General features: G+C 48.9%; 1 protein-coding gene across 1 annotated transcript in view; it reads right to left on the minus strand.

The window, feature by feature from the left end:
* Positions 1-19,005, minus strand: part of LOC119388327 (run domain Beclin-1-interacting and cysteine-rich domain-containing protein) — a gene marked incomplete in the record, with an annotated part of 358,140 nt that overhangs the window by 172,053 nt on the left and 167,082 nt on the right. Inside the window, 1 exon segment of the mRNA XM_037656030.2 lies at positions 16,613-16,677. Coding sequence (XP_037511958.1) covers positions 16,613-16,677 — 65 coding nt within the window.

Below are 19,005 nucleotides of genomic sequence, written 5' to 3' on the forward strand. Positions count from 1 at the left end.
CGCGCCCCTGACAACCGCCCGCTCTGCTACCACTGCGGGGAGGCCGGCCACACGTACCGCCGCTGCTAGTACCGACAGATGGGGCTACGCGGATTCGCCGTCAACGCGCCGCGCCCGCAGCCAGGCGAACGGCCTCGCGACATCGACGACTACCGCACCGGAACGCAGTGGCAAGAACGACGACCTTCCCGCTCGCCGCCGCCCGGCCGCTACATGTCACTGCACCGTCGGCAGCACACTGGCCCAAACCGGGGCCGGTCGCCTAGCCCGTATCCGGGAAAGTAAGGACAGCAACCGATGGAGGTGCGGTTGCTGTACGATGAAATGCCGAAGATCCTCCGCGGCCGCCCACAACGACAACGCGACAAGACCTGCAGAACACGAAGCGAAGCAGACGAAGCCCTGATGACGAAACCTCAGTCCCTGAAGAAGACCTGTCGACGCAATGTAAAAGCAGCGGGACAAGCCGACCTAGCCGTTGTATGCAACGAGACCGACACGTACAGTGGCAATGGAAGAACTGATGTTTATTGCTTGCGCACCGGAAGTGCTCGAGCGCGTTGCCCGACTGGGTGGCGTACATAGACGGTCTTAGCGGTAACCGATACATCCTCTTTTCTTTAAAATTACGAGCTGATTACACAGTATGTCCTTTATAAGGTGCAAGAGCAGACTTGTTAATTCTGGTAGCCCAATCGGTGGGGAGGTCTTTTGATTCTTGATGACCGCCGCGGCGATGTATTATAACGGTGTTCTATAGCAGTCTCTGCTGAACCTCTTGGGGCCTGCACAGCTGGCTTCTCGGTGGTTTGTTGGATGGACGACGCTCTAGGCTCATCTTCCCCCGACACTCCTGCTTGTCTAGGAGGTGCGGGAGGAAGGCATTCTTCGGCAGCCCTTGGTCCCACTATGGGCGATGATTCTGTAGGTGCTTCTATAGTTGTCTGGGGGGCGCACATAGTTCCCTTGCTGCTGCTGTTGATCTTGCGGTCACTAAGGGAAGGTCAACGCTCATGAATGCCAGTTTTACATCGGTTGCTCCCTGCAGTCCTGACTGACTCCCCTCCCCCGCGTTACTAAGTCCAGTAGGATAAAGCTGCTGCGGTGCTGAGTTGCTAGAATATTTTGTTTTCCGCAAGTCTTGGCGGTTCCTTCTGGATTCGCTTCCATCCTCTGTTAGCACCCTGTACGATCTGAAGGCCACAAGGTCCAAAACCTTAGCTTTCGTGCCCCATTTGTTTCTCGACCAAATACGAACAGTGTCTCCGGGGTGGAGCGGCGGGAGATGCTGTCCTGTGTTCATATTTTGCTTGTGTTTTCGAGGGTTTGATAGCTGCCGTGGTGAATCCAAGCAAAGGTCTGGGAGTGGTGTTCTGCTGTTGCGACCCATTGGATACTGGGATGGTGAGACACCGTCTTCCAGTGGAGCTGCACTGTAGTTAAGGAGGCCAAGCCAAAACTCCTCCTTTGACCCTGCCTTCTTGAGGAGCCTTTTTATGATTTGTACCCCTTTTTACGCGAGTCCATTAGGTTTCGGATAATAGGGGCTAGAGATGATGTGCTCAAAGTCAAACATCACTGCAAAGTTTTTAAATTCCTTGGCTGTAAACTGGGGACCGCCATCAGTGCAGAGCTCATGTGGAATGCCATAGCGTGCAAATACCCGCGAGAGTTTATTGATGACTTCACTTGTCGTGGTCCCATGCAACTCCTCAACCTCCGGATAGAGTATGCATCGCACACGACTAGGTAATGCTTGCCAGCATATTCAGACAAGTCCGCTCCTATACCCTGGACCAGGGTTGATTTGGTGTGTCTCGTAACAGCAGGGGCTCAGCGGGTTGTTTGTATGCATGTATTTGGCAGGTCTCACACTGTTCCACCATTTGTCTTATGTCAGCTGCCATCCTCGGCCAGTACATGAGAGTGCGTGCTCGTGATATGCACTTGGCCATGCCCAGATGCCCCCGGTGCAACCGACAGAGCATTTCTTTTCTAAGCTCGGGAGGGATTACAACTTTGGTGCCTTTCATCAGCACACCTTCCACCACATACAATTCGTTAGTGTGTTTTTTCCACACCCCCTTGATAGGCTTTGTCGCCTGCAGATTTTTTATGACCTGCTGCAGTTCTGGGTCTCTAGCTGTGGCATCTTCCAGTCTTTGCTTTGTTCTCCTGCTGACTCGTTCCTCCAAAACACTGGTGGCGTGTATCTCCAAGTCCTTCGAGCAGTTTTCTGACATGCATTGTCCTTGAATTCTCGACAGGGTGTCAGCTACAATCAGTTTCTTTCCTGGAACAAAGTACAGTCGGTAGTCATATTTCAGCAGTCTCAGGAACAATCTTTGAAGACGGGGCGGTATGTCGCTGAGTCCTATCTTTGAGATAGAAATTAATGGACTGTGATCAGTCTCTATTATAATTCTTTGGCCTAGAACAAACTCATTAAACTTCTCACAGCCAAATACTATTCCAAGGGCCTCCTTTTCAATCTGTGCGTATTGGCGCTCACATTATGAAACCGTTAAGCGCACAAAGACGGGAACAAGAAGACGACACACCCGTCTTTGTGCGCTTAACGGTTTCATAATGTCAGTGTACCAACTAGCTCGGACCCAGCCTCTTATTGGCGCTCAGTTTCGGTCAAAACTCTTGACGCATAGCCAACCGGTTGCCACTCGGTACCATGCTGCTGAAGAAGTGCTGCTCCCACTGCATAGGCGGATGCGTCAGTAGACAACTTAGTAGGCAAGGATGGATCAAAAATTGCAAGCACCGGAGCTCGCGTCAGCATTTTTTTTAGATGGGCCCACTCGATGTCGTGCGCTCTTGTCCATTCAAAGATAACGCCTTCACGCAATAGTCCTCGAAGTGACTCTGTATGACTTGCTAAGTTCGGCAAGTACTTGCTGAAATAGTTGACAGCGCCTAGCAACCTTTGGACTTCCTTTTTTGTAGCTGGTCTCTGGCAATGGGCTATGCACTCTACCAGTTCTGGATTTGGTTTGATGCCTTCCGCACTTATTCTATCTCCAAGGAAGTCTATCTGCTTCACTCCGAACTTACATTTTTCCCAATTAAGCGTGAGGCCCGCTTCACTAGCTGTTTTCAGGGCATTGTGCAGCCTTTTTTGGTGCTCTTCCCACGAGGCACCCCAAATTAAAATGTCATCGATGTAGATGCGTACTCCAGGTAGCCCATCAAAAATCTCGGTCATTGTCCTTTGAAATATCTCTGGAGCCGACGCGATGCCAAAGGGCAGCCTTAGGAACCGGTAACGACCAAATGGGCTGCTGAATGTGCAAATGCGCGAGGACTTTTCAAGAGGTATTTGGTGGAAACCGCTGTTGGCATCAAGCGAGCTGAAATATTTCGCCCCTGCCAGTTCGCTTTCAATCTCTTCTCTGCGTGGAAGTTGAAAGTGTTCTCTCTTCAAAACCTCATTCACTTTTCTGGGATCCATGCAGACCCGAAGCTGACCGTTCTTCTTTCGAGCAATAACAAGTGGGCTTACCCAGTCAGAAGGCTCCCGCACCCTGGCTATGATCCCCGCTGCCTCCAAACGATCAAGTTCCTCTTTCAACCGGGGTCGAATTGCGTGAGGTACACGTCGCGCCGGCTCGACGACTGCGCGGGCGCCGTCTTGGAGCGCCATACTGTATTCTCGCTTTAGTAGTCTGATGCCCGTAAACAACTTCCGATACTCTCTGCGAATCCACTCGGATAAGTCACCCTTGTTGACTGCTCTAATTCTGTTCACGAGACCAAACTGCTCGCAAGCGTGCAGTCCTAAGATCGCCTGCCGACCTTTCTTCACTACAAAGAATTCCACTATCTTGGTGTCTTCTCCAATCTGAACTGGGAGGCATACCTTCCCCATATGCACTATTTCATCACCGCCGTAGCTGCGCAGTACTGCTCGGGCCGGCAGCAGGTTGGCCTGCGCGCCGGTGTCTACTTTCAGCTGCACTTCTCGTCCCGAAATCTGAGTCGCAACCTGCCAGTCGCGCCTATCGGCCGTGCTCGCTTTCTTACATGCCGTAGATATGTGCAGCACAGTAAAGGCGTCGTCATCGTCGTCGTCATCCCGCTCGGCGATGTCGTTCACATGCGTTGCTCTTGCTTTGCAGCAAACTGCGAAATGATTCTGCTTTCCGCATCTAGCACAATATTTCCCATATGCTGGACACTCTCGAGGCCTATGCGAGCGGTCGCAGTAGCCGCATTTCTTTCCTTGATGTCTCTCTTTGCTGTGCCCTAGCGAGTCCTTCCTGTGTTGCTGATACTTCTTTTTGTCTTGCGTCACTGCGTCTACGCTCTTGGTTTCACTCCACGCTTTGGTTTGTGCGGCAGCGATTTCCTCAGCCTTGGCCCACTCAACAGCTGTGCTGAGCGTCAAGTCTTTTTTGGCTAGAAGTTTTTCTCTCAACGCTTTACTAGATGTGCCGTACACTATTTGGTCACGCAGCATCGACTCCCGGAGGTTCTCAAAGTTGCAGCTCTTCGATTTCAGTTGTAGGTCCCGATAGAACTGCTCGAAAGGCTCACCTTCGGTCCGCGTGCGGCTCCGGAACACGTAGCGCTCGAACGTTTCGTTGCTCTGAGGTAAGCAGTAAGCCTCGAATGCTTGGACTAACTTGTCGTAGTCCTGCTTTTCTTCTCCAGTGAGGTCGAAAGTGTTATAAACATCGATCGCCTCTTGGCCCGCCAGGTGAAGCAAGATCGAGGCTTTCTGGGCGGGGCTGCGTTGCTTTCCCGGTTCCGAGGTTTCTGTGGCGGTGAAGTACAGCTCGACTCGCTGCTTGAACCGAATCCAGTTCTCCGCCACATTATCCCCGAAACGTAACGGCTCTGGGGGCGGAAGTTCAGTCATTTTCTAGCGTGGTGATCTAGCCACTTCTGACACCATGTATGCAACGAGACCGACACGTACAGTGGCCATGGAAGAACTGATGTTTATTGCTTGCGCACCGGAAGTGCTCGAGCGCGTTGCCAGACTGGGTGGCGTACATAGACGGTCTTAGCGGTAACCGATACGGCCGTGACCCGACGCCGCGATTTAACCGCAACGCAAGACGGCGAATTAGCGACCTCGACCTCGACGTACTATTCGATGGCCACAACGTCACCGCTCTCGTCGACACCGGAGCCAACTATTCCGTCGTCAGTGGACCATTCGCCACAAGGTTGAAGAAAGTTAGGACCGCGTGGCAAGGCCCCGAAATCCGGACCGCTGGGGGCCATCTAATAACTCCGGTGGAGTCTGCACCGCGAGAGTCACCATCAATAACCGGACTTATCCTGCGAGCTTTGTAATCCTGCAAAACTGCTCCAGGGATGTGATACTTGGGATGAACTTCCTAAGCCACCACGGCGCCGTCACCGATCTGAGGTCTGAGTCAATAACGCTAACCTCAGAAAAAGCGCTGCCGCCACACACGACGCCAGGAAACCCCGTATTGAATGTGATAGAAGAGCACGTCACCATTCCGCCTCTCTCCAGCATCATCATTTCCGTCGGCACCGAAGAACCCGCCGACCTTGAAGGTGTCATCGAGGGCGATCAGCACCTACTTCTGAATCGTCAGATTTGCGTCGCAAGAGGCATAGCCGAGCTACATGATGGCAAAACAAAGGTAGTGCTAACAAACTTCAGCCACGAATATAGGCACCTCAACATTGGTACGACGGTCGCCTACCTCCACGAATTCGTGGACGCCAGCAATGCTTTCACCCTCTTAGATGCTACCGAACCTGCTTCGACGTCAACCCGAGTCTCCCGAAGCACAAGCAAGACCAGCTAAAAGCCCTGCTCCTACAATTCAAGGACTGCTTCTCGTCGTCGTCAAGAATTCGACAGACACCAGTCGCGAAACATCGCATCATAACAGAAGAAAGTGCCCGACCAATCCGTCAGAGCCCGTACAGAGTTTCGACGCGAGAACGCGAGGCCGTCAAGAAACAGGTCGACGAAATGCTACGCGACATCATCCAACCATCCAAGAATCCGTGGGCGTCACCTGTGGTTTTAGTGAGGAAGGATGGAACACTACGTTTTTGCGTCGACTATCGTCGCCTGAACAAGGTCACGAAGGACGTGTACCCTCTCCTACGAATAGACGACGCCCTAGATCGACTCCACAACGCCAAGTACGTTTCGTCGATGGACCTCAAGACCGGCTACTGGCAAATCGAAGTCGACGAGAGAGACCGAGAAAAGACTGCCTTCATAACACCAGACGGCCTGTTCGAGTTAAAGGTCATGCCTTTTGGTCTTTGTTCGGCACCCGCGACTTTCCAACGTGTCATGGATACAGCACTGGCTGGCTTGAAGTGGCAGATTTGCCTCGTGTACTTGGACGACGTCGTTGTGTTTGCCTCAAACTTCGACGAACAGCTGCGGCGGCTTGAAGCTGTACTTCAAGCAATAAAGAACTCCGGACTCACCCTGAAGCTAGAAAAGTGTCGCTTTGCGTACGAGGAGCTCTTGTTCTTGAGACACATGATAAGCAAGTCCGAAGTACGCCCTGACCCGCAGAATACAGTCGCCATCGCTACATTCCCGCCACCTGCCGACAAGAAGGCCGTGCGTCGATTTCTCGGCCTGTCCGCCTATTACAGGCGGTTCGTCAAAATCTTTGCCCGCATCGCCGAGCCACTTACTAGCCTTACCAGGACCGACGTCCAGTTCAAGTGGGAAACGCCGCAGGAGGAAGCATTTCAAGAACCAAAGCGACGCCTGCAGACGCCTCTGTTACTCGCGCATTTCGACAAATAGGCCCAAACATAAGTGCACACCGACGCAAGCAATGTAGGACTCGGCGCCGTTCTTGTGCAGAAGACTGACGGATTGGAAAGGGTAATCAGCTATGTTAGCCGGTCGCCATCAAAGGCGGAAGCCAACTATTCTAAGACAGAAAAGGAGTGCCTCGCCATAATCTGGGCTACATCAAAGTTTCGCCCCTACCTTTCCGGCAGGCCCTTCAAAGTTGTGAGCGACCACCACGCCCTGTGTTGGCTAGCTAACTTGAAGGACCCTTCAGGTCGTCTCGCACGATGGAGCTTGAGACTACAAGAACAAGAATTTGACATTACCGTCGTTTACAAGTCCGGAAGAAAACACTCCGACGCCGACTGCCTGTCTCATGCCCCCGTGGACCCGCCGCCGCAAGACGACCAGGATGATGACTACTTCGTGGGAACCATCAGTGCCGACGACTTCGCTGAACAACGGCGATCCGACCCGGAACTCAGAGGCCTTATGGAATACCTGGAGGGCAAGAACGCCGTCGTTCCGAAAGTGTTCAAGCGAGCACCGGCGTCGTTTTTCTTACGCAAGTGCGTTCTCCAAAAAAACTTCTCACCACATCGAGTTAAGTACCTTTTCGTGGTGTCTTCAGAATTGCGACCAGAAGTCCTCCAGACCCTGCACGACGACCCGACAGCAGGACAGCTGGCTTGCCCGAATTGTGAACCACGTTTCGAATGCGCAAAAATAGTAGGCAGAAGCTGACAAAAAACGGCTCGTGAAACGCTGGAAGCGTTTCTAATCGGTAAAGCAGGTGAGGAGTGTGTCAGCGACACTTCCATTGCGCTGCGCTGTATAAAGCTGGAATTGATTTTCTTTCGCGATATGTTTGATTTTTCCCAGGATTGTTGTGACCATGCGCCTGCGCAGCCTGTTGGTATATATACCTGGAGATCTGTCTCAATCAGTTGTTAGTTTGCGCCTGTGCTCGTCTGGTTTTCTCTTATGTTGTGTGATGTTGCGCTTTTAACGATGGTTCCCACGTTTGTTAGTGATCTGGCAACAATAAAAGGGGACTTAGAATAACAGAGAGCTGAGCTAGTTGGTAAGTATTTATTCTAAGAAGACAGGGCGTGCAAACACTGATTGCCGTACGAGTGTGGTGTATAAGGTCCCTTTCAGCTGCGGCCGCTTCTACGTAGGACAAACGGGCCGATGCATTAACCAGAGATTGTTGGAACATAAGAGATCGCTAACAGGAGGCTCACCTTCTAATCTATCTTTACATTGTCGAGGTTGTAAGTGCACGCCAAAATTCGATGAATGCGCAGTGTTGTACCGTCATAAAAATGAAGAAACGCGCCTGATGATTGAAGCATGGCATATTGAGAATAGTGGTAGCGTATGCGTGAGCCAACTGTCGATTAACTTGCATAAAGATGAAATCAAATGCCTTAACAGTTATCTTCCACGTAGACCGCCACGCGTGCCGGATTGATAGGTTCGCCTGTTGCATGGGCATGCGCAGATAAGTTTTCGTGCCTTCTTTCTTTTCAGCCATTGTGCGTCTCTTCAGTTGTTAGTCGGCATTTGTGGTGTCCTGACTTCTTTCTTGTGTCCGTGTTTGCACGCCCTGTCTTTTTAGAATAAAAGGGGAAACAGTCCTAGCTGTTTTGTTGGTCTTTTCGTTGTGCACAACATGGTAATAAAGGAATGTTTCTTTTGGTCGGCTGAGGAAAGTCATCTCTTCAGTGTGTACACACTTTGAAGCGTCACGATCACTTATTAAAGAGAATGCTCTATGCATGATATTGGAATTCAATTCGGCACCGATGGCAGCCACCCACCACGGAGCCGAACATGGGGACGCTACAACATTCACGCTATCGAAAACATGCAAATGCCAGCCGTACACCGCTATTATAACCAAATGCGCATAGACCGAGGTTGGCTATTTGCACAACGTTAACCCAGGCCGCCTACGAAAACAGGGAAGTAACTAAAGGGAGTAGGAGACAGGACAGAGAGGAAAGGAAAAGATAAGAGAGAGGGATAGGAAACGGCGACCGCCAATTTCACCTGGGTGGGTCAGCTCAGGGGTGCCGTCTACGTGAATCCGGGACCAAAGGGGTGTGTTGCGTGTGCTGGGGGCCTTAAAAAGGTCCAATTACCCGGCATTGGCTCAACCCCCACGATCCCATTTTCCCCGGACACGGCTAAGCCACGCACGGCGGGGTGTGGGAGGGGTTAGCTCAGGTGCGTGGTGTCGCTACACACCAAACGCCTGCTTGCACAGACACCCCTGGGGGGGGGGGGGGGGGGGCAAGAGTTTCGAAGCGTTGGTATTTAAATAACCAATGCTACCTTACACATGGACCAGGGCAACACATGAGGACTGTCCTCGTGTATTGTTCCTTCGTGCGTGAGTGAAGAAGCGCTGCTTTTTAAAGACGATAGTCTTTCTTGGGATACTTAAACGGAGAAATTTTGGTCTGTCTTTCTGTTTATCGGCACGTCACTCAATTTAGTCAGTCGGCCAAAGTTGAACCACTTGCCCAAGGGCCAGCCATCTTGAACGGCTGACTAGGTTCATACTTGTGTACATTGTCGATCAAAAAGCAAATGTTACGCATATCTGAGGCGCAACATCACTAGGTAAGTATTAGGTGGTGTTTTCCTTTAATTGAAAATGCATACATACGTAATTCTAAAGACCCTAGTTTCTTAAGCTGCGCTGAAAATGCTACTGTGCTGAAACTTGCCTTCCTCCGTGCCCTCTGCACGAGCTCATTGTTGTGTTTCGGTTTCGGTTCTGTATTGCACTTTACGAATGCCATGGGGCGCCGCTCTGGCATTCATGTTTTACCCAGGCGACGTGTAAATAAAAGTGTGGAGAGTACTCGTTGAGTGCGGACGCTTCTTCTGCTTCAGCGCTTCGCGCCAAAGCGCATGTTCGGGCTGGCTGGCGTCCCCGCCGGTCGCGTTGGTCACCGCCGGTCTTCGCCTGCTGCTGCGCCGGGACTACCAGCCCCCAACACAGCACTCATGTTTCCCGACGTATTGCCAGATGGCGTCCATATCTCACGCAGCGCCTCTTCTATTGTCATTAGACGATATTTGCAGCGAAGCACGCAGATACGCAGCCAATTTTTTTAGATGGATCGAAAGCAGACGTGCTATAACTAACACAAGTGATGATTGATGAACTTCGTACACTGTAAAGTATAACAAAGTAAGACATTCTTATAATTAAAGCACGCCCATGCCAAATACAAGTCAACAACTATTAGTTTCTGAAGTATTTAGCACAGATTTATCGAGACGGGACAAGACGAATGGATAACACGTACACAGGTGCCAACTTTCAACAACAAAAAAAAAGGAAAAGAAAGTATGTGAAGATAGTATATAAGGTCAGAAGTAAGCCCTAACAATAAGTTATTACAGTGGCACATGAGACATGAGAAGCGGCAATCCAATGCCGACACCGCACTGCCAGCATGATCAGCAAGTGGCCGTACTTTCTTTTTCGAAGGCAGCCGGAGACTGCAATGATGAAATGCAACTACTTACTGTTTGTGCATGCACTGCTATGCAGGCAAATTTCTCAGTTATCGAGAAGCACTGCTTGCCTTTCTAGACCCAAAAAAAAACGAGAAAAAAAAGAGAGGCAATAACTCACAGCCAATTCAGGCATTTAGCAAAAAAAAAAAACCGCCACAATTTTTTTACTGAAATATAAATAAATGAAAGAGTTGTTGCCATTTCAGGGCAATGGCTACCCTTTCCACTTGGTTATCGTGGTAAAAAATAAAAAAAGTGGAAAGAGAAATAATATATATAGATATACAGTCTTGCATTTAGCAAGTTCAAAGGTTCTGGTTTTAACAGAGCACACATACAATCACGGTGCACATTTTCGATGTAGTTCGCTCAATACTCATATTAGAGTAAAAAAAATGAAGTATTTTCACTGCTTTCTGATAGACATCATGCAATTAACTGTACAAAACAGCGCTAAAAGACGGGACGAAAAAAGGACACAAACCACGGCGCTGACTAACAACCAAATGTGTTTTATTCTTCCAGTCCGCATGTATATACTCCGCCACAATCTCAAGAAAACAGAAAAGCAAAGAAACAAAGAAAAAGATGATGATTAGCCTGCGCAGAGGCCAAAAAATCCTCAATCGGACAGAAAAGTTAACTCCTTCGGAAGGAGGGATATGGAGGGGAGGCTGACACATGCCTCTCCGCCGTTATTGACATGATACGCTTCAGAAATGACACGCGCCCGTTCATCGCGGTACTTTGACAGGAATGTCGAATTTTTAAAAGATGGCTGGCAACCACATTCATTACAGTGAAGAGACAGTTGACTACCTATGGCTTGTTTACGTACGTTGTTCGCATGCGAACAACGTGTGAACAAATGCAAACAACGTCCGTAAACAAGCCAGAGATAGTCAACTGTCTTTTCACTGTAATGAATGTGGTTGCCAGCCATCTTTTAAAGATTCGACATTTCTGTCAAAGCACCGCGATGAACGGGTGCGTGTCATTTCTGAAGCGTATCATATCTATAACGGCGGAGAGGCATGTGTCAGCCTCCCCTCGATATCCCTCCTTCCGAAGGAGTTACCTTTTCTGTCCGATTGAGGATTTTGTAGCGTTAGCTACACTTGCCTAGCCGGAGCCGATTTCGCGTGGACCCTCATGAGCCGTGCTGCGCATGGGCGAGGCTCAGTGATGTCACACAGCTGGCTCACCGGAGCCGGCATCTCACACGCTCTCCGCCACCGCTTCGCGCGGCTCGCCGCTGCTGGTCTGCGCGTTCGGGAGGAGTGGCGTCGTAGCCGCGGTAGACACACTGGCGCCGGCGCGCGCGCAGACTCCGCCACCGCCGCACGCGACTCGCCGCTGCTAGTCTGCGCATTCGTGAGGAGTGACGTCGTAGCCATGGCAGACAGACTGACGCCGGCGCGCGCGCAGCTATTCCCCTTTGCTGAGAAGTCGCCGTCTGACACTGTGCTGGAGCCGCTTGATAGTGCCTCTGACTGGCGTTTTCAGGTGGCTAACGCCACGGAGAAGGAGAGCGCAAATGCCGCTCAACGGCGCAGAAGAGCCGAGAAGCTTATCTCATCGGATCCCGAAGTAGTTGCCTGGCAATTAGCGGTTCAGTGTACGAAGAATGAACAGAAGAAGGCTAATATTCTTAGGCAAACTGGAAAGCTAAGAATAATCAGCTGAACCTTTGCTAACGCTACGTATATCCTGGCATAGCCGAGCTAAGCCACTGCAAATTTTTTTGGCGTCTGCGCAGGCTAATCATCATCTTTTTCTTTGTTTCTTTGTTTTTCTGTTTTCTTGAGATTGTAGCGGAGTATATACATGCGGACTGGAAGAATAAAACACATTTGGTTGTTAGTCAGCGCCGTGGTTTGTGTCCTTTCTTTGTCCCGTCTTTTAGCGCTGTTTTGTACAGTTAATCATGAAACAACCAGCCCATATGCGTACCTTATTACATATGCAAGTCTGCAAAAAGAGCTATACATGCGCGGGGCACGTACACTGCAGCAATGCATTATCAAGCACGCAATCTGCACATGATGAATAGCACTAAATGCAGGATTGAACTATGTCATGTTTTCTCTTTAGTGCTTCCACTTTCTATTGTATAATTTCTTGATATGTTCAAAACCCGGTTGAACAGTGCTTTGGTGGTAGGGCCATTGTCCGGCAGTTAATCTGCCGTTAGCCATACCATCCCCTGACATGTAACATGTTGAAAATAAACAATAAACTAAACTAAAAATCGATATATAACAGTCCCGAATAGCCAAGACACTCATATCGGCTCGCCTCAGCACATAATGCAATGCCTCTTACATGGGCAACTTTGTATGTTTTTCAGAATTTTGTCATTATTTCACAGAACAGTTTCAAGTGTACTTCAAGCGAACAACGAGCAGTGGCTGTTATGTATTCAGCCACGTATGGCGTGGTTATAGTTCTATGTTGGCAACCTTGATAATGTTTATGATGTCTTGAAAGTGAATAAATAGCGGCCACAGCAAGCGCAGCAATGCAACTTTTTAGGTGCGTTGGACAAAGCGCTGGCGTCTGCTGCTCCTGCGACAGAACAATGACCATACATGCCAATATAAACAAATGCACTGCCTTATGCTGATTTTGTGAATGCTTCAGTGCCGGTTATCAGCCACCTAAATATATTGACCAAAATAACTAAACAATAACAGCAGCTTTTATTGTTAACCTTCACCTTAACACTTTCGTGACCGCACCTAGTCCCATCGATAGTATGTTATCGATGACTTCAAGATCAAGTTTTGGCACTCTCTGAGCGGTTCTGGACAGCTAACGCAATACAAAGCATAAGATAACATGTTTTTTATCAGTTTTGTTTGCGAGTTTGTTTTTTCCACCGTGGGGAGATTTTTAAAGCTTGTTCGCAGTCGGGTAGGTGAGCGCTCGTTTCATACTTCGCGTCGACGCCACTCGCGGGTGTTCCACAGAAACGGCTAATTTTGACGGATTCCGATAAATATGAGCGGGAATATCTGGATGATGGTAGCACTACAGACACGGAAGACGACTTAGATTCGCCAGGCTTCAGTATACGGACGGCGAAAGTGCGTCAAACCTCCCCGGAACATCAGCAGCTATCCACCGGTAAGCTTCGTCTTCTCCTCGGGTCGTTTTATCACTGCCGCGCATCGATGTAAACGCATCCGGTGCGTTCTAAAAATAACAGCTCTTATCTGCCAGGTGTTAACTTCATTCGGGCGGGAGCATTCGGCGCCGGCCACAGAAAGAGCGCAGTTCTCTTCGCGAAAATGGCGCGGAGCGGACTTTGACCCAACGCCCCGGTGTGCTGCGCGGCGGCGTCGTGTTGTTCTTAGGGACGTAGCTCCTCTTAGTCTAACCTTGTCCGTCTCCGTTGTCCGGCGTAAACGGATCTCCCATATGATGCAATAGATGGCGCTGTCTCATAGAAGTACATACAAACTGCAGTTCAGGGACGATATTCTAGATGGCGCTGTACACAATCTGTGTCGTCATTACCATTTCTCGTCTCATTTCCTAGATGGCGTTGGTCCAATAGAATTGTGTGCAATATGGCGCTTGTGTGAATCGACACTAGATGGCGCTGGAAGTTCCGCTGCTCTCCGATTGGCTGCTGCGCGGGCTGCGCGGGGATGCGCGGGGATGGAGCGCCCCTCTCATTCTCCTGGATCGTCGCCGTACGTGTCGGATCGTTGGCGGAGCATGGATGATGCGCAGCGGCGGGCGCTCGCTTGGCGGCAGCCGGGCGGATCCCGTGACGGTGCGCGCCAAGGACGCCGCTGCGAAACGGGCTCAACGAGAAGCGAACCCCGATACCATGATTGCTTCAGGAGCTTCGCCCGAGCTCTTCATCATTCACCCGTGGATATGCTGTAATTTTTTACCACAGAAGTCGTCAGAGACAAGTATGCGTGCATGCATACGTTTGAAAAGCCAACATACAGTGAGAGGGACGGATCCATGGAGGGAGGTTACTGAAGAGAAGATGGGCAAGTTCGTCTCACTCCATGTGTACATGGTAATCGTTGAAGTCCCGCGCTTGCATTGGTGTTGGTGTCGACGACACATATTTCCAGGCCTTCGTCCACCGTCAGTGATGCCACGGAAAAGGTTAAAGGCTTCTTGAGTGTCTCTGATCTGATGAAGACGACCGTCGCATCCCATGAGAAGCTTCACCACGTGTCTTCTCTATTACAACACATGAACGATTCTTCTACGCTATCTTTTAACCCCGTCGGAACCTTTCAGTGGATGAGAAAATGGTGAAATGTGAAGGTCTGTATGGTATTCGGCAGTATATGAGCGAGAAAGAGGTCAAATGAGGGTACAGTTATGGATTTTTTCATATTTGGAACAGGCTACACTGTTCATTTTAACAAATACACAGGAAAATTGAAAAATACCAGAACTCCAAACTATGCTAGGAAAGTTGAACAGAAACATTTTTTTTTCCCGAAACATGTGCAGCCAGCCTTTGTTTTACTGCGTTGAGAACCTGCATAGCGCGGTGGAATGATAGATACTAGTGCCTATATTCTTGTATTTATGTAAATATTCTTTGTACTTACAGAGCTTATATTTCCACTATTATTCTATGAGGGCTTTGCGCTCAAAATGCATATTTGGATTTTTTTAAATGTTTTTTAAATGTTTAACCTTTGCTGAGTAGCACTGATGTTTTTATGAATCTTTCTTTCTTTTTGATGCATTTTTCTTCGTTTGATTTTTTTTATTATATTCGAAATAAATCCCTGTTTGGTATTAATACTGTTGGAAAGACCAATTCTTCCTCTATCATTTGATACCCCACACTTTAGCATCAATTATATTCTGTGGCAGGAAAAAAATATTTCCTGGACTAGCCAAAAACGACCAATTTTTCCGCGGTCACGAAAGTGTTAACGTCGGTTCACGTGCAACAGGGACCCGTACTCTACGTCCACGTTTATATACCGGCTTGGTCAAAACTGGATGAAAGTGACACCAGTCCACACTTGACGCGGGAAAATGGACACTGCTTGAGATGGAACATTTTTACTTGCGAAGCATGATCGATTTCACTTTGGTAGCAATATCGTTTCGGTGCGCTTGCTTAGCATCCCAACACAAGGTGACTGGCTTGGTCGGTCGTGCTGGATTCTTTGTGGCATCAGTGCCTAGCCCAAGCGTCCACAAGCTAATTACTAAAGCGATAGAAAAAAAAAGACTCGTTCCAGCTTCCCTCACGCAGTGCCGACTTAGGTGGTGCCATAGCGCAAGGCCAAATACTCCCGAGACCACTTTGTTGATGTTAGCTGTCATAATTCATGCACTATGTTCTCTTTAAACGCCTTCTCTGCTCTCTTGCTGTAATGCCTGGCTAATCTCACATACGTGAGAAAGCCAAATTACAGCACAATTACAACCAAAAATCTTGAAACACAAAACGGCAAAAGCCTGGCTGCACTCACGTAAGACAAATAAGCCACAATGTTTTGCATTAAATCTACCCTATGAAAGCCTCGTGTGAGCATTTTTGTCTCTTGCAACAGTGTGCACACTTGTCTGTAAGGTTAGTCTATGCATAGCTGCACACTTTGTTGAGGCTGATGATGTTTTGAGCCCTTTGTAATGGGTAGGAAGCTCTACATCATTCACTTGTGAAATTCCCATGGTGTGATTCCACGCTTCTTCCACGCAGTATTATGTCCGTTGATGTCGCTCCTTGCTGCCTGCTTAGGGTCTTCTTCCAGAGCAGCTTTGAGCACTGGCATGGTTCTGTGGCACAACACTTGACTGCCACACAAAATGCCTGGGTTTTATTCTGGCTTGGACCCTGATTTCTCACTGCTTTCGGATGCTAACGTGTAATTAAATATTGCCAAATAAATAAAAATTTTAATGTGTAGTGCATAAATGACAGCACTGGCGGCACATGCAGTTCGTTTTCACATTGAAGCATGGGAGTTCTACACCATTTTTCTCATAATGTGTGGTCAATTTGAAATGTGACTGCAATGCCATGTGCCAGACACCTAACCTGGCTTTAAATGTGGTAAGTAAAAATTATTATACCATGAAATTCACCTTGTATAGAGTATCTCATACACAGAGACAGCAACTGAGTAAGCGACCTCTGTCATTGAGAACAGCAAGCCGTGACTCGAGGGAGGCTATCCAGCCTCTGACGTATCAGACAGAGAAGTGCTACTGTAGTTTTCATGTGTTCCGGCTAAAAGCTTCCTGTATCAAAAGAGGCTAGGTTTCACACCAATCCAACTACCTGAGTCAGCGTACCTTGGTTCACACGCAGCCCGCAGCCGGCACAGCGGTAGTTCTGCTTGGCCAGTTGATCCTTGCGCCTGGACAGAGTGCATCAGTGCTGGACGAGCCTCCAGGTAATGTCTTACACCTCTGCCTTGTAGCATTTTTCACATTTACACCGCTAAACACACAAGCAATGGCAATCTCCCTGTCCGCTTCAATGTGCGAGGTAAAAGTCTACATTTTCGGGTGCCAAGTTGTGGAATGACAACCTGCAAGAAACTCACATAAGCACTCATTCATTTCCGACGAAACCTTTCCTTCCCCCCCCCCCACCTCCATGTTTTTACCCTCCTTAAAAATGTATTAGGACCATCTGGGTGCCGAGAAGTACTGCTGAAGAGAAAAGGGCACAGCTCTGTCCTAGGTATACGAAAGGAATTCGTGTGACACGCAAGTACTGAGCACGCAAGTACAGGGCTCAGCCAGCAGCCGACAAAAGCCTGGATTCCGGCCACCATTAAACACTCTGCCACTTGTCCAGGGCCGCCGACATATTCTCTCACATTTCGTGGGCCTTCTTTTCGATGCGGAAAAAAAAGGACCATGCAAGACGTATTGCGCAAAAACAATTCAATCGGTGGTTTTATGCATGTCATACTGCAGGCATTAAGCCAATAACAAAAACGTAGGGCAATTAAACATAATTAACTAGTTAATTAAAGGGTAAATAAAAAACAGCTTGAGCGACCATAGGCTAGCCCAAATAGTGCCTACTCAATTCAATTTGCTTTTGACCTGCCATTCATTGTGCCTTGGCACAAGTTACACGCGACAATCTGTATATGACAGCACCAGTGAAATGTGTTCAATAATGTTGCCTGTGAACCACATTCACTCAATTATGCATCGTTCACAGTGACTCTTAGTTCATTTTCATGCATACTTACGGTACCACAGAATTGTGCACAGCCTTAACGAAGCACATCTTGAGGATGCTCTCATTTCTCACCATCGGCATCTGCACCACCCTTGTTTGTTCTATTTCCTGCCAACATGCCATCAGGTCAAGCCCAAGCACCACCCAATATAATCCAATGGTATTTCTTCTTTTTCCCTATTAAAATGTGAATTGCTTGCACTCTGCTTTCTTTTTGAAAATTGTTATGCTTCTCAAGCATATCTGCTTTTCTCTTTTTTTTTTCTTGGACCATCTTAGTGTGTCACAGACATCTCAACATAAGCCAAATAAGCGTCTCTTTAAATTTCAGGATTCTATTTTACAGCTTATTCACCACACATAGGGGGAAAATACAATTTTAAGCGATGGTGTGTTTTAGGGAGCATTCTATAAAAGTAATTTAGGTGTTGGGTCGAGAAGCGACATCATCATCATCAGCAGCAGAACGCTTGTGACTACCGATCCGCTAGTTTCTTAATATTTCTGCCTGCACTGCTGGATCTCCGCCTCGTTTCTTGCACCGGTGCGAGTATAGACGTCCCCGCACCCCTGCCGGGAATGGCAGCGTCAGCGGCCGCGGTCTCCAGGAAGCGCACTGGGCTCCATAGTGCTGCGGACAGCGATGAAACCAGTGTCCACTCGCTCAGCAATGAGGACTGGTCCGATGACGACTTTCAGCTCGTACGAAGCCGCAAGGCAAAGCGAAGAAACACCGGATCCCCCTTTTCTTCAGGCAAGTCAACTCTGAAGTCTACTCGAGAGACCGCAGTCAGTACGATTATTTTCGTACCAGAACTCGCTACCGACAACCTGAGACAACTCAACAGACAGTCGGTCTCGGTGCTTCTCGAAGCGGCGGTGCCAAATGAAGTAACGGACGTGAGAGTCAACTCACGAAAAAATGTCCTGGCTGTCGACGTTGCACATGAGACTGCACTGAGCACATTGAGTAAAATAACGGCACTTGATGGCATAAAAGTTCGCTCCTACATCCCACTGGGCAATGGTACCACTACTGGTGTCATCTACGATGTGGACGTCTCTCTTTCCAGCACAGACTTGCCAAGTCTGGTGAAACCAGCAGTAGATGGCATCCCTATAGTAATACATATGTCGCGCATGGGCTCATCTCGCTGTTTAAAACTAACATTCAAGGGTGAATCTCTGCCCTCGCATGTCAAGGTAGGCCACTTTCGGCATCCTGTACGACCGTTCATTCCAAGGCCACTGCAATGCCACAAATGTATGAGGTTTGGACACGTAAGCGCCGTGTGTCAGAGCACGATAATTTGCTCGCGCTGCGCCGAACCACATGCTGCAGACTCCTGCGATGCCACGGTCCTCAAGTGCCGCAATTGCCTGGGGTCCCATGACGCTTCGTCAAATGAGTGCCCCAAGAAACAGAAGGAAAACGAGATCCTAAAGCAGATGGTGCGAGACCGTTCGTCTCGTCGGGAAGCTGTTG

This window comes from Rhipicephalus sanguineus, chromosome 3 (genome assembly GCF_013339695.2).
Source record: "Rhipicephalus sanguineus isolate Rsan-2018 chromosome 3, BIME_Rsan_1.4, whole genome shotgun sequence".
NCBI classification, from domain to species: Eukaryota; Metazoa; Arthropoda; class Arachnida; order Ixodida; family Ixodidae; genus Rhipicephalus; species Rhipicephalus sanguineus.